General features: G+C 49.1%; 5 protein-coding genes across 6 annotated transcripts; 3 read left to right on the top strand and 2 right to left on the bottom strand.

Moving 5' to 3' along the window:
* Positions 1-484: 484 nt before the first annotated feature.
* H257_10597 (hypothetical protein) lies at positions 485-1200 on the top strand. The gene has a single exon (XM_009837195.1). The coding sequence runs from the start codon at positions 492-494 to the stop codon at positions 1122-1124; it is 633 nt and encodes a 210-aa protein (XP_009835497.1). The 5' UTR covers positions 485-491; the 3' UTR covers positions 1125-1200.
* Positions 1201-1554: 354 nt separating this feature from the next.
* H257_10596 lies at positions 1555-4122 on the top strand. Of its 2 annotated transcripts, XM_009837193.1 has the most exons (6): positions 1555-2180; positions 2233-2417; positions 2507-2606; positions 2666-2991; positions 3544-3717; positions 3775-4122. In XM_009837193.1, exons 1-6 carry the CDS (start codon positions 1635-1637, stop codon positions 3989-3991), a joined length of 1548 nt encoding a protein of 515 aa, XP_009835495.1. In that variant the 5' UTR covers positions 1555-1634; the 3' UTR covers positions 3992-4122. The 2 variants fall into 2 exon arrangements, with proteins under 2 accessions (XP_009835495.1, XP_009835496.1); XM_009837194.1 differs by having other exon boundaries at positions 1635-2180; positions 3544-4122.
* Positions 4123-4378: 256 nt separating this feature from the next.
* On the bottom strand, positions 4379-4933 carry H257_10595 (hypothetical protein). Its single transcript, XM_009837192.1, has one exon. The coding sequence runs from the start codon at positions 4856-4858 to the stop codon at positions 4529-4531; it is 330 nt and encodes a 109-aa protein (XP_009835494.1). The 5' UTR covers positions 4859-4933; the 3' UTR covers positions 4379-4528.
* Positions 4934-5349: 416 nt separating this feature from the next.
* Positions 5350-6972, bottom strand: H257_10594 (nicotinate-nucleotide diphosphorylase (carboxylating)). The gene is made up of 7 exons (XM_009837191.1): positions 6777-6972; positions 6620-6688; positions 6341-6525; positions 6092-6254; positions 5789-5907; positions 5552-5741; positions 5350-5489 (listed from the first exon to the last, which is right to left on the bottom strand). Exons 1-7 carry the CDS (start codon positions 6877-6879, stop codon positions 5428-5430), a joined length of 891 nt encoding a protein of 296 aa, XP_009835493.1. The 5' UTR covers positions 6880-6972; the 3' UTR covers positions 5350-5427.
* Positions 6973-9102: 2130 nt separating this feature from the next.
* H257_10593 (hypothetical protein) lies at positions 9103-12142 on the top strand (the record flags this gene model as incomplete). The annotated part of the gene is made up of 5 exons (XM_009837190.1): positions 9103-10020; positions 10096-10261; positions 10312-10395; positions 10500-10795; positions 11909-12142. 5 exons carry the CDS (start codon positions 9103-9105, stop codon positions 12140-12142), a joined length of 1698 nt encoding a protein of 565 aa, XP_009835492.1.
* Between the last annotated feature and the right edge of the window lie 33 nt (positions 12143-12175).

Raw genomic sequence — 12175 nt, 5'->3', positions numbered from 1 at the left:
GCCGAAAAAGTGCATGCGGTACAGCTCAAAATTCAAATACATCCATTGTTCACATTGCCTCAATGTCGAATGCGTCACATTAAAGGCAGACCTCCAAAACCGACCGCAGGTTTTTGTGGCGAAAAGCCCTACACGTGCGATGCCGTTCAATGATAGACCAGCGTAAGAGCCTTTGGGGCGCCTAAAACTTTTGTCAGCAGCCCTTATGTGTGGGGGGGCTGCACGATCGGGACAACATCAACCGGTTAAATCCGTATAACAAATTTTAACCGGATTCCGGATAACTGTCCTACCATGTCCTACCATGACCTATGACATCATTTATTTGGCCGATACATACTGTGTATCGGCCAAATAAATGATGTCATAGGTCAATAAGCTTAAAAGTATTGAATTTTGTGCGCGAATCAAACTTTGTTGTGAATTGTATTTTAGCCAATCCAATGTCGTCATGGATGGCGTGCTCTTTGCCAGTCGTAATTTGCAAGAAGATGCGTCGGCAAATCGTTGGGTGCGTGGTCGCGCCGGTCCGTGCCGGCGCCCGAGGCTGGGGATGGTACCATTTGGCAGTGAAGAAGCTCAATTCCCCGAAGGCGGCATCCCTTGCGTACGACTTCGCTGTGCCGGAGCCGTCGACGCCTCGTCCCCGCGCGTTCCTCGAGGTGAAGATCGGCAACACCGACCCCGAAAAGGTCGTCGTCGAGTTGGCGTCAGATATTGTTCCCGCGACGGCCGACAACTTTTCGCAGCTCGTGACGTCGGGCAAGTACAAGAACACTCCGTTTCACTTGGTTCAGAAGAACCAGTACGTGACTGGCGGCGACATCACCGCCGGCAACGGCAAGGGCGGCGTCACGGCGTCAGGCGCGCGCCACTTTGACGACGAGAACTTTGCGTTGCGCTACACGGAAGCCGGCGTCTTGGGTATGGCCAACTCGGGCGTGAACACGAACGGGTCGCAGTTCTTCATCACGAGCAAGCCCATGCCCCACTTGAACGGCCGCAACGTCGCGTTCGGCAAGGTCGTGGAAGGCATGGACGTGGTGCGGAAGATCGAAAACGTGTACAGCGTCAAGGGCAAGCCGTTGACCGACATCGTCGTCGTCGACTGCGGACTCTTGTGAGCACCGAGAGATGTAGTATGATTAAACAACCTGAATAGAACTATGCGAGATGATAGAACACATGCATATATCCGTCAGGTCGGCGGTGGATTGCGGACGAGAAGAAGTAGAGCGTCGTCTCGAGGAATGTGAAGCTCGACGAACAGTACTTTGTCCCTGGTGCGGTCGTCGTAGTAGGCGCTAACGTTAGGAGTCTAATTGAATGCATTGATGGCATCATCATCTCAAAGGCTTCGGCAGCAAGGACTGCCTGACTGTATGTAAAGATCGTCCAGAATCACACTAATTTCATTCACATACTAATTCAATGTTGAAATGGAGCAAGAGTGGATTTGATTGGCCACTTGATTTGCGTTCTGGGTTTTGATTGGTCGTATATCGATTGAGTGCCGATTTTGCTGCGAGCATCGACTTGACAATATTAAGGTCTATTTTAACCAATTATCGACGATTAGATCAAAATACGTGATTTGGATTCGCAGAAACGCCAAAATATTCACATGTTGAATCATGGACACCGCCGACGAAGCGACATGGGCAGAGTGCAATGACATCGTTGACCACGTCAAGCACAGCAACGTGCATGAAGGCATGCAGCGACTGTGCACGTTGGCGCTGGACACAGACGTGACGGTTGTCCGGGAGTGGACGCACGCGACGATCGCAGACACCCTGGAATGGTACGAAGCCAGCCTCCAACCGCCATGTGTCCGACCACCTGTAGCAGCAGCACCGCCGTCGACATTCAATGCAGTCATCGGGGCAGTATCCCTGCAAGCTCATTACGATCTCGTCAAGGAGCATGTATTGAGTCTCCTTCTACATCGCGACAACACTATTCCCGACGCCACGATGATGGAACTACAGCAACTGTTGGCCGACGACGTCGACGACACCGCGCTCTTTGTCGAGCTCGCCAACGTGTTGTTGTGCCAGCACCCTCTCGCAGACTTGTCGGCGGCGTTTGAGGCGCGACTGACTGGTCACTTGAACGACATGTCGCTGCCAGCTCGATTCAACTTGTGGACTCAATTTCCACATCTATGGGAGCTCCAGGTAGCCAGTCTTCTGGAAGATTCAAGTGCACATCATGATCACATCGTTGTAGATTGCTACGTGGTTGCAGGAAGCCCACGTGAGTCCGCTGCGCCCCATGCTATTCATCCTCCTTGGCTTATCCCAACCAATATCCGACGGACACATGTCAACACTAGACAAGACCAAGTTGCTTTTTCGTGAAATGTATCAACACGCCCCTCACTTGCATGTTGTCGTGCATGATGTTTGCCAGCGGTACGTTAATAGGTCCTTCGTTACTACGTCCCTCGTTAGTAGGTTCCTCTACGTCCAGCACTCGTGAACCCCACTTGATCTTGCTTTAGATTGCTCGACGTGTACCCAACGCATCGGATGCTCGAGTGTGTGCAGTCGTTGGCTGGTTTTACCATCACTCCCGATCGTTCGTTCGTGCAAATCGAGGCCGTGAGTGATTGTCGTGGTTGAGTAAATCCAAAGAGACCTACACTCCTGATCGTTCGTAGGCGGGGGGGATGACGGCACGGACGTGGTGGCAGGTGGCTCAAGACACTCGGTGGATTCACGCTACATGCTGCCGCGTACTTTGTCCACCGTCTCCACGCCCCGTCAAACATGACGATGCTTCCATCGTTACCAATGATCATGAAGAAGCTGTGAAGGCATCCTGGTTGAACTCGCTCGTGGCCATCTATGCAGTGCAATGTCCCACAATACACGTGGAGCTCTCTGGGTTTGCCACGTCATTCGTCGAAGCCATCCACCAGAGTTCGACCAAGGACGTTGTCGTCCATCACCCCACCACACCGTTTGCATGGTTGCAGCAACACCGGTACAGTGCATGTGTAGTCTCTCTATATATATTATTGATAAGTGATATTTAGTAGTTTGAATTTCGGGACCCCAAAATAATCCCATCGCGATTCGTTCCCATTGGTCGATCTGAATATGCTTGTCGCTGATTGGCTATATTATTTTTCATTTTCCTTTGTGCAAATGGGGAACGCCAATGAAATTATTTCTTGCGGCGAGATTTGCGATCGGTTGTATGACGCAAATAGTTGGGCATTTTGTAGCAAATGCATACTACTAGTATATTGTTGATTTGATACAAATTTGGGGAAGGGGTGCAATCAAATCGCGCCGACCAAACCGATCCACAATCGATCTGATAGGTTGAATTCATTGAGATGGTTTTGATTGGCTAATAATTTTGAGTTCATCGGGGGTAGCCAATCAAATCGATTTAAATTCCAACGAGAAACCACGCCACAATACGAAATTCACTGGAAATTCGTACTCCGGAGTACTAATTGACTAGTACATCGATAACGTATAACGTTACTATGTCATATAATAGTATTAATTCCCACTTTTCCCATAGCACAACAGCGGCGAGGTTTGCCCCGTTGACGATCACACTATTGTGTAACTGGATGGTTCTGGCTGGCTCTTCAACTGATACCCATGACGTTCGACGTTCCGTCGACACGCCCGCGTCACTGTCCTGCATCGAATACCTCTTCCGCCTCACACCGCCGCCGCCAATGACTCGTCGGTCAGTATCCAATATATATCGTATACGAGGATATCTCACTCTTGTTTGTGATGATAGGGCATATCAAGTGAGTCTTTTGGGCGTGTTCTTGGCGTGTATCGAAGGACTCGATCGTGAGAAGTGTCCCCAGCAGAATCATTTGCATGATAGCATTGCACGGGCGGGGCTTGAACTGGTGCGGCTCATGGCTGTGGACGACGAAGTGGCGTTGCCGGTCGAGTGGCAACGGCATGCTACTGACAGACTCAAGTGCCATCAACAGGTCTCAGGTTGAAAAAGTACAGTATGTACTACAGTACGAGTACAAGTTGGGTTATTGTTATTGTGTACTCGAGTAGTAACCTACACTGCCACCACAATCCATTTAGTACAGTACGACAGTCGTATTTGCGATGTAAACTCTCCAAGTAATTTTTTAGCTCGTGGTCATTGATGACGATGAGAAAATGGAATACTATAATGTATAGCGTTCGAAATAGGATACTATTAATATCTACTACTAGTATTCTAGTACTACGTTGTATTTTATTACGCTCACACACTCTCCTGGTTCTAAGGGCCCGTCTGGATACCACTTTTATTGAGAAATATCGCGATAATTTTGCAAAATATTCAAGAATCTCAGCGACTTCAATTTGGCGTGTCTGGATGCCATTTCTTGACCGAGTTATATTCCATAATTTTATCAGAAATATCGTGAAAACCACAAGAAATAATATTCTACTCATGAGTAGAATATTTTGACGATATTGACAGTGCGCGTTGAATTGTGGGGCATTTCGGAATGAGAAAGGCCACCGTGGTTGCCTTCCTACGTCGATGGCCCATCCGCCGCCGCGTGCGCCCACGACCCATCCAAGCAAATGAACCGGCACGTTGCCGCCTCGAACCCAATACCAGACGTCTTCGTAATCTGTGAAACCTGCGCGTATTGCTTCTTCATCTCGGCGCTTCTCGACTTGCCTTGTTCTTTCGTGTAGATGACAGCGTGGTCGGAGTTGAGTTTCGTTGTTGCGGCATGCCAATCTTCTCGCTTGAAGCCACTGTTGGCTCGCTTGCCCAGCACATGCACCTGGTGAATCATTTCCTTCATCCAGGTGAAGTCTTTCTCGTCGTCCCAACTGGCCCTTCCGTCGTCCATCTTGCGTTCGGAGTTGCGCGCCAAATGACAGAGACGGTTTCGGATCTGGACGTCTAAACTATCCTCTGATTGGCTGTTCATTTCCGAACTTTCTTTAATTCTATGGCATCCAGACACACCACCCAAAATCATTCTTGGATCTTGAAACCCAAGAATTTCCTGCAATGTCGAAAAATGTGTTTTATTCAATATTCCAATATCCCATAATATTGGTGGGTGGCATCCAGACGGGCCCTAATGGTATAGTTTGATTCATGAAGTCGTACATTCTTTTTCGGATGGAGGTAGTATTACTAGTATCTATATACTGTTCTCAAGTATGTAGATTGAACGAACCCACAGGACAAAAAGTACATGTAGGCTGGATGAAATCGTGAAATTTCCTGGCTCATCCGTTGTACTTTGTGAAGAAATTATGGCTACTAATTACTGTAGTAGAGATCGCCTCTGCTGTTCTCAATCATGCAACTGCGCCAAGCTGTATGGACTCTGCCAAAATAAACGTACGAGTAGTTGTAGTAGTACTACATTTGATTCTTGTCTAGCACTACTAACAACCAACACACTTATTAGTCGGCGAGAATGCCTTCGCTTTTTTGAATCTTCAACGAAAAGTCCACAAACCCATACCCTACATTCACGTTGAACTTCAATGTCATATCTCATCATTCCATGTTGTATATATCGACATACCTTGGGTCAGTTTGCCCTGGCTGATGATGTCCACATGAGGAGATACATAGTCGCCCATCGTGTCGATAGTGATGCCACCGCTGGCTTCGATCAACAGGTGCGGGAACTGTTGCTTCAACGTGGCCGCCACTTGCTTGAGTTGCGGGGGCTCAAAGTTGTCGAGCATGACAATATCGGCGCCAGCATGCGCCTACTCAGTATGTGATGTGAAGGGATTACGTCATCAGGCAGTCGTACCGCTTCGACAGCCTCTTCCAGCTTGCGGCATTCGACTTCAATCTTCATTGAAAACCCCGCGGCCGTCTTGGCCTTCTTGACCGCGTTCGTGATGCTGCCGGATGCCCACACGTGGTTGTCTAGGATCATGCCACGTCACCAAGTTGAAGTGCACAAGCATAGGCAGAACAAAAGTCAGTCACCCAATCAGAAATTGTTCGAAAGTTCCACCCAGGAACCTGTAATTGGTGTGTGTGAATTCACAATTAGTGTGAGGAACTTTCAGTATGTCCCTATTTTGGCTTCGCAGAAACGTAACCTTACCTTTGAGCATGACCATTTGGGACAGATCGTTGCGATGGGTGCTGGCCCCAGCCACCAACAACGCGTACTTCTCCACCACACGAAAGCCAGGCGTGGTCTTGCGTGTACCGGCCACGTGTCCGTGCCAGCCCAGTCCGCGCGCCACCTTGACCGCCGCGGAAGCCTGCAATGACCAAGCGTTGATTAGTCCATCGCAGTTGTTGTCGTTAGTAGTTAACGAGAACTGAATCGAAGAAATGCAAGACGTACTTGGGTGGCAATACCACTGGCGCGCGTGAGAATGTTGAGTGCAGTGCGTTCGCCCAAGAGAATGTTGCGGCACTTGCCAGACACTTTGGCCACCACGACCTTCCCCGACGCGACGGTCGATGGATCAATCACGGACCCTTCGGGAACCTGCCACTCCACTTTGCAGTCGACCGCTTCGAACACAGCTACAAAAAACATTGGTGAGTTTCTCAAAGGTATTATGCATGCATCCATCGAATGTATACATATTTGCCCGGCAAAATCCTTTGTGTGTTGTACCTGTGAAGAAGGGAACGCCAGCGAGCACGCCATGCGACTTGCCGAGCAAGTATGCTACTTGGTCGGTCTCTACCATGATGTCGATAGAGGTCAGATACGCCATGGAGTTGGTATGGTTTGTGGGCTGAGTGATACACAGGGGTAGTTAGTAACCTACCACCAACGACAAAGCCACCAACGTCATAGGACGGGATGTCATCTTCGAGCCAAAGCTGAACGTTCTTCTTCCATGTAGGCGGGAGCAAGTGCGCGAAGTCCATGGTGTTGCGGAGACGATGTTGGGTCTTGAAATGATGAGGATTATCCCCACAGTCGAGGCAGGGGACGTGGCCAATCAAATCGTCCGTAGTATATCCCTCACAATGATAATATTGAACCATGTCAAATGGTATTTTAATACCATTTGACATCGTTCAATTACTATTACTACGTAGTAAAATAGTAACATTAGAATACACTATTTTAAAAAATTGTTATCAAAATTAAGAGGAACACACGATAAACTAATAGCAAAAGAGTTTACTAGTATACAGTAGTAGGCAGTTTACATCGAGGGTTCAAATCCACACGACACGACTGGGATGTGGGCCAACCATGGTATACTCGTGCCATGAATCGTCGTTTATTGAATGTAAACGTGGACAGTGTTGGGCTGAGATTGCACTTACAAACTCAATCTCTTACTTCAACGTGGCATGTATGTACGTGGTATCGTCGCTTATCGTCCAATTACTGTGGCTCGGACTTGTTTATCGATGATTCACACTGGGAAGGCGAGACGATGAACATTGGAAACGCGAGTTTATTATCAAGAGATATGTACCGGTACGGCACCATGTTGGCTTTCGCATCACTAGACATGGTCATTTACATCACAACATGTCTATGACTTCGCTGTTTTCCCTTGCGAAATGTTCGAAAGTAAACTTACCATAATGTTAATGGAATCACTGGTCTGGATGTCGCTCCAGTCCATCAGATTGAACTCTATCACGTCCGCCACATCCAACAGCCACATAATCGTAGTTGTTTGATCAATATTCGATGCAACTTGAACTTACAAAGTTCGGTAAAGTTGCCCCTCATTGGTACTGCCAGTAACTGTAGTACTACTACATGATTACATGTATTAATGTTCAGGTGACCGTGCCACAAGCCATTCATCTATGCTGATGCCATTGACGTTGGCCACCACGGGACGACGTAGTAGTGGTTGCTTATGCCGCTGATCGTGTCGTAGAATATCTCCATTTTGGTGCTTTTCTAATGGCAAACTACTACACAGTGCTTATTCTCCGTTGGTGGATTTAGTCGATCGGACTTTGGAATGATACAGTCGCGGTGGCCAGATCATACAGAAGTTATCCAGTACTACTGGCCATCCTGTGTTAAATTAGGAAACGATGCGTTAGGGGTGCTGTACATGCATGTAGTAGTAGTAGCAGGTGTAAGTGAAGGCTACATATGTAAGTAGCTGCATTGGGCTTGTGCGATGGAAACTGAGCCACAATCCAAAATGTTGTCGTGATGCCACGAAAATGCATGTTGGGGAAACTTGAAATGCAAACGTATTTTGTATGTAACTGGCAAATATCACATCAAATACGACTAATTATATTAAAAGTATACTGCGTAGCATAGACCAAGTTTAAAAACGTTTTGAACCAAATATATCTATTCATGTTTTCTAGAATTATAGTATCTCTCCTATTCTTGAGCACCTCGACACAAATTCATCTACTGAAGTACTACAGTATGTACGTACTCGTGCAGTTCATAATACTTGTACGAACAGTTCGCGAAGGTTCAAGGCAGCAGCACAAGATACTTGCGCTGCTGTACTTCCATTAGACACACCAAACACAGTTGAATATTGTGCGAGAAGGGGCTGCGACTGTGCCCTTATCATCCTTCAGCTGCGGCCTCTGCCACCGGCTACAGTAGCGGTCTTCTTTTGTTTCGGGGTCGTAGGGGCGTCAGCGTGGAGATCGCAAGGGTTATACCCTCATGCATTTGCACTCTCATCTACTGATATACTCTCGTGATGTCACCTTCTGGGAGACCGAGTTCCTAGCCATCAACTCTGTTGCTGCCGCTGCGGATTATCGCCAAAACCTACCACTAACCCCAGCTTCATCCCACCATTGGAACCAATGCACCATTCCAGGTACAGTCCACTTGCAATCCAAACGATCCTTGAATGTCCGCAGGTATTCTATACTCCAACGACATCTACTTGAAGCCAGAGCGTGCGTCAGTTTACTGTTGTTTGCGCAGGCCATGGTCGATACATTTCACTGACGTACTTCTGTCAATTCCACCAAACCAGGTCCTGATCTCGCATACCATATAAAACTGCGACACGGAAATAATAGAGGTGGCCGCCCCCGGCGATTTTCACATCCACTACAGTCACTTTGGATTTTGCCATTTCGAAACCACATCGGTTGACTTTGTCGATTCAAACTAACTATTACGCCGACATGCCACCATCTACCACCACCCAGCAGCCCCCCCACACGTCCTCCACTCCCCGGCGCCGCATCGTCATCGTCGTGGTGGGACCCCGTGGCGACGTGCAGCCGTACTGCATCTTAGGGCAAGCCCTCACAGCCCGCGGTTACGACGTCACCATCGCGACGGAAGCGCGTCTCAAGGCGCTGGTCACGGCAGAGTTTGGCCTCCCGTTTGCCCCGATTGCAGGCGACGTGTTCGGAGGTCTGTTTGACATTGAGTTCCAGCACCGTTTTCGAGTGGCGAGGTCCATGAAATGCCTAGAGATGCTCACCGAGTGGAACGATCGGTTCAATATAGACGATGTATTGGCGTCGTATGTTTCTGCGTTGGCAGGAGCGGACGTGGTCGTGTGCGGGGGGGTGCTGTCGATCGCGCAGACGTACAGCGTTGCCGAAAAGCACGGGCTGAAGTGGGTACCGCTATTCCTCGGCACATGTCCCCTCCCGACCAACGAGTTTCCCCACTGGGTGCTAGCCGGCGTGCCGTTCGGGTTTCTTTGCTCCAATCACTGGTCACACTCGATCGTTGCGTCCAAGGGATGGCTTCAGCAACGCAAGCATATCAACAAGTGGCGGCGACACACGCTGGGGCTGCCCCCCATCACATCCCCCCTCGGTATCGTCCACGCTATGCAAACCAATGACAACATCACTATCTACAATGCCAGCTCTTTGTTGCTCTGTGGCCCTAAACGACAAGTACCTGCTGATTACCCTCCACACAAAGTCGTGTACGGGGGTTTTCTCTTTCCAACTACTACTGCCTCGCCCCCCGCCACCATCCCACCAGCCTCCACGACAATGGCTAACATCAATAGCAGCAGCGGCAGTAGATACAATCCCCCTCCAAAGCAGCAGCATCCAGGGTCGTCCACGTCCTTGCAAGTACGTGCTGCCCGAAATAGCATGTACCTAAGGGCGTGTTGTGAACACTGCGACGTACGTTTCATTTCCCCCTAGCGATTCCTCAAAACAAGGACAACATTGCCCGTGATTTACATTGGGTTTGGCGAGATGCCGACCATGGAGCCGTTGCCGTTGCTGCAACTCGCCCTTCACGTGTGCCACGCCGTCAAGTGTCGCGCTGTGGTTGCCGCTAGCTGGGCGGAATTCATGCCTCCCCCCTGTGCAGCACTGGTCCAGTACCATACAACACTATTTGCGTCGAAACGTCAGCTCCCCGTTTGTGGTTGTTTCCTCAAATGAGCTGCATTGTGCACCACGGTGGCTTTAGCACCACCACCATCGCACTACGCAGTGGTAAGACCCCCCCCTCCTGTTTGTGTACCTGTCAATATCATCTACCTTAAACATATATATATATGTTAAGTTGCGGTCCCCATTAACGTTATACATACATGTAGGCGTGCCACAGATTCCGTGTCCTGTAATCATGGATCAATTCCACCACGCCAACAACATGGTAGCTCTGGGGGTGGCCCCCGCCGTGGTGCACAAGGGGTCCCTCTATGGGTCGTACGTAGCCAAACTCGTAACCCAAGTGCTCCGCAACGACAGAAACATCCAAACCACAGCCAAAGACTTGGGCAAATTTGTCAACACGGAAAGTTTCGACAACACGGACCGGTTCTGCGACTGGGTGGTCGCTGCCCCCCCAACGTTTGCCAGTCCCCCGTCTGAGCAACAAAGCGATGGCGTGGTAAACCGACTGGGGGATAGCTGTCTTATAGCTGCATAATAAACGCACATGCCTCATGATCAAAGGATATTAAACTGTCTTCAAGGGCTTATTTGAGCTGTAGCATAGTTTGCACTAGGATTATTTCCCGAAATAGCTTGCAACAGAAGAAAGGGATGGGGTTTGCCTGTCGAAGTCCGATTTGCTAAATGATGCTAGGTAAAGACCTGTTGTACGTGGAGAGTCGACTGGTGGTGGGCGACGGCTATGCGCGTGCAAAGCTCGTGTTGCTGCTTCTTATTTGGTTGTGAACAATCAAGCTTGATATTATCGATGGATTTTAGACTTGATTTCAGTATGTATAAAATCGACGTGAGCTGGGATTGAACTCGGGACCAATTGCAATGACCGGTACCGTTAATTTTCAACTTGAAAATTGTGTTCGTTGAACCGAGAGACGGTTAGCATCTCCCTCGGCAAGGACGAGATCGCGCTTCGGCGTTGGAAACTCTTATGGTTTAGGCTATGTCGCTTTGTGACATCTAACCAAATTTTTTGAAGCCATCGATTACACCTCTATCATCTTGGACGTACTACATACAGTATATTGATATTGATATTACGCTGTAAAGTTAAAATCACTCAGCGGGCACTTAATGGCCTCGGCCGCGTACTAGCTGGACGTACTACATACAGTACCTACGACTTCCTCTACTGATGACAAGTCATTGTTGTGGCTATTCCCGTCCAACATTACCAGCGATTATATATCAAAGGGCAAGGATTGTAAACATGCACTAGTGGTCTGTCATGTCCAGCAACGCCGACGCTACCCCTTCGAACACTGGGTTTTTTATCGAAGCCGGAATGTCATGCTTGGTTATTCGTTTAAATCTGTGTGTACTATGGTATCGACGACATCAACCAAAACATCATATATGTATCCCACCTAGTCCCTGCCTTGCAAGTTGAGAAGATACTGGGAGTATCGTTTAGGGTATTGTTTATTCGAACGAGGGCGTCAAATGCTGTTCAGTCAACAACACGAATCATATAGTACTCCACAGCCCACGCGACAAAGCGTCTCTACTAGCGTAAGTAGTAGTAGGGGCATATACTACCGTAGGTAGTTAGTTGGTGGCCCAACGTGGCCATGATCGCCGCATGCCGTGCCCACCTGCAGGCCCAGACACGACTCCGGCACTCCCGCCGCTGCTCCGCACTACCACCCACGGGCAGCATTCCCCCGCCGATTCGGCCTCCGCGACACCCCACTCCCCGACCGTGGAAACCCACCTCCAGCAGCCTAACCACACCGCTTCCTTGGAGCCCGCCACACATACAATAGCTACAAACGCAGCTTTTTAGTGCGCGGCCGAGGCCATCAAGTGCCCGCTGAGT

Source organism: Aphanomyces astaci (assembly GCF_000520075.1).
Source record: "Aphanomyces astaci strain APO3 unplaced genomic scaffold supercont1.29, whole genome shotgun sequence".
Taxonomy (NCBI): domain Eukaryota; phylum Oomycota; class Saprolegniomycetes; order Saprolegniales; family Verrucalvaceae; genus Aphanomyces; species Aphanomyces astaci.
The sequence above is the reverse complement of the archived record's forward strand: the minus strand, read 5'-3'. Positions and strand labels throughout refer to the sequence as shown.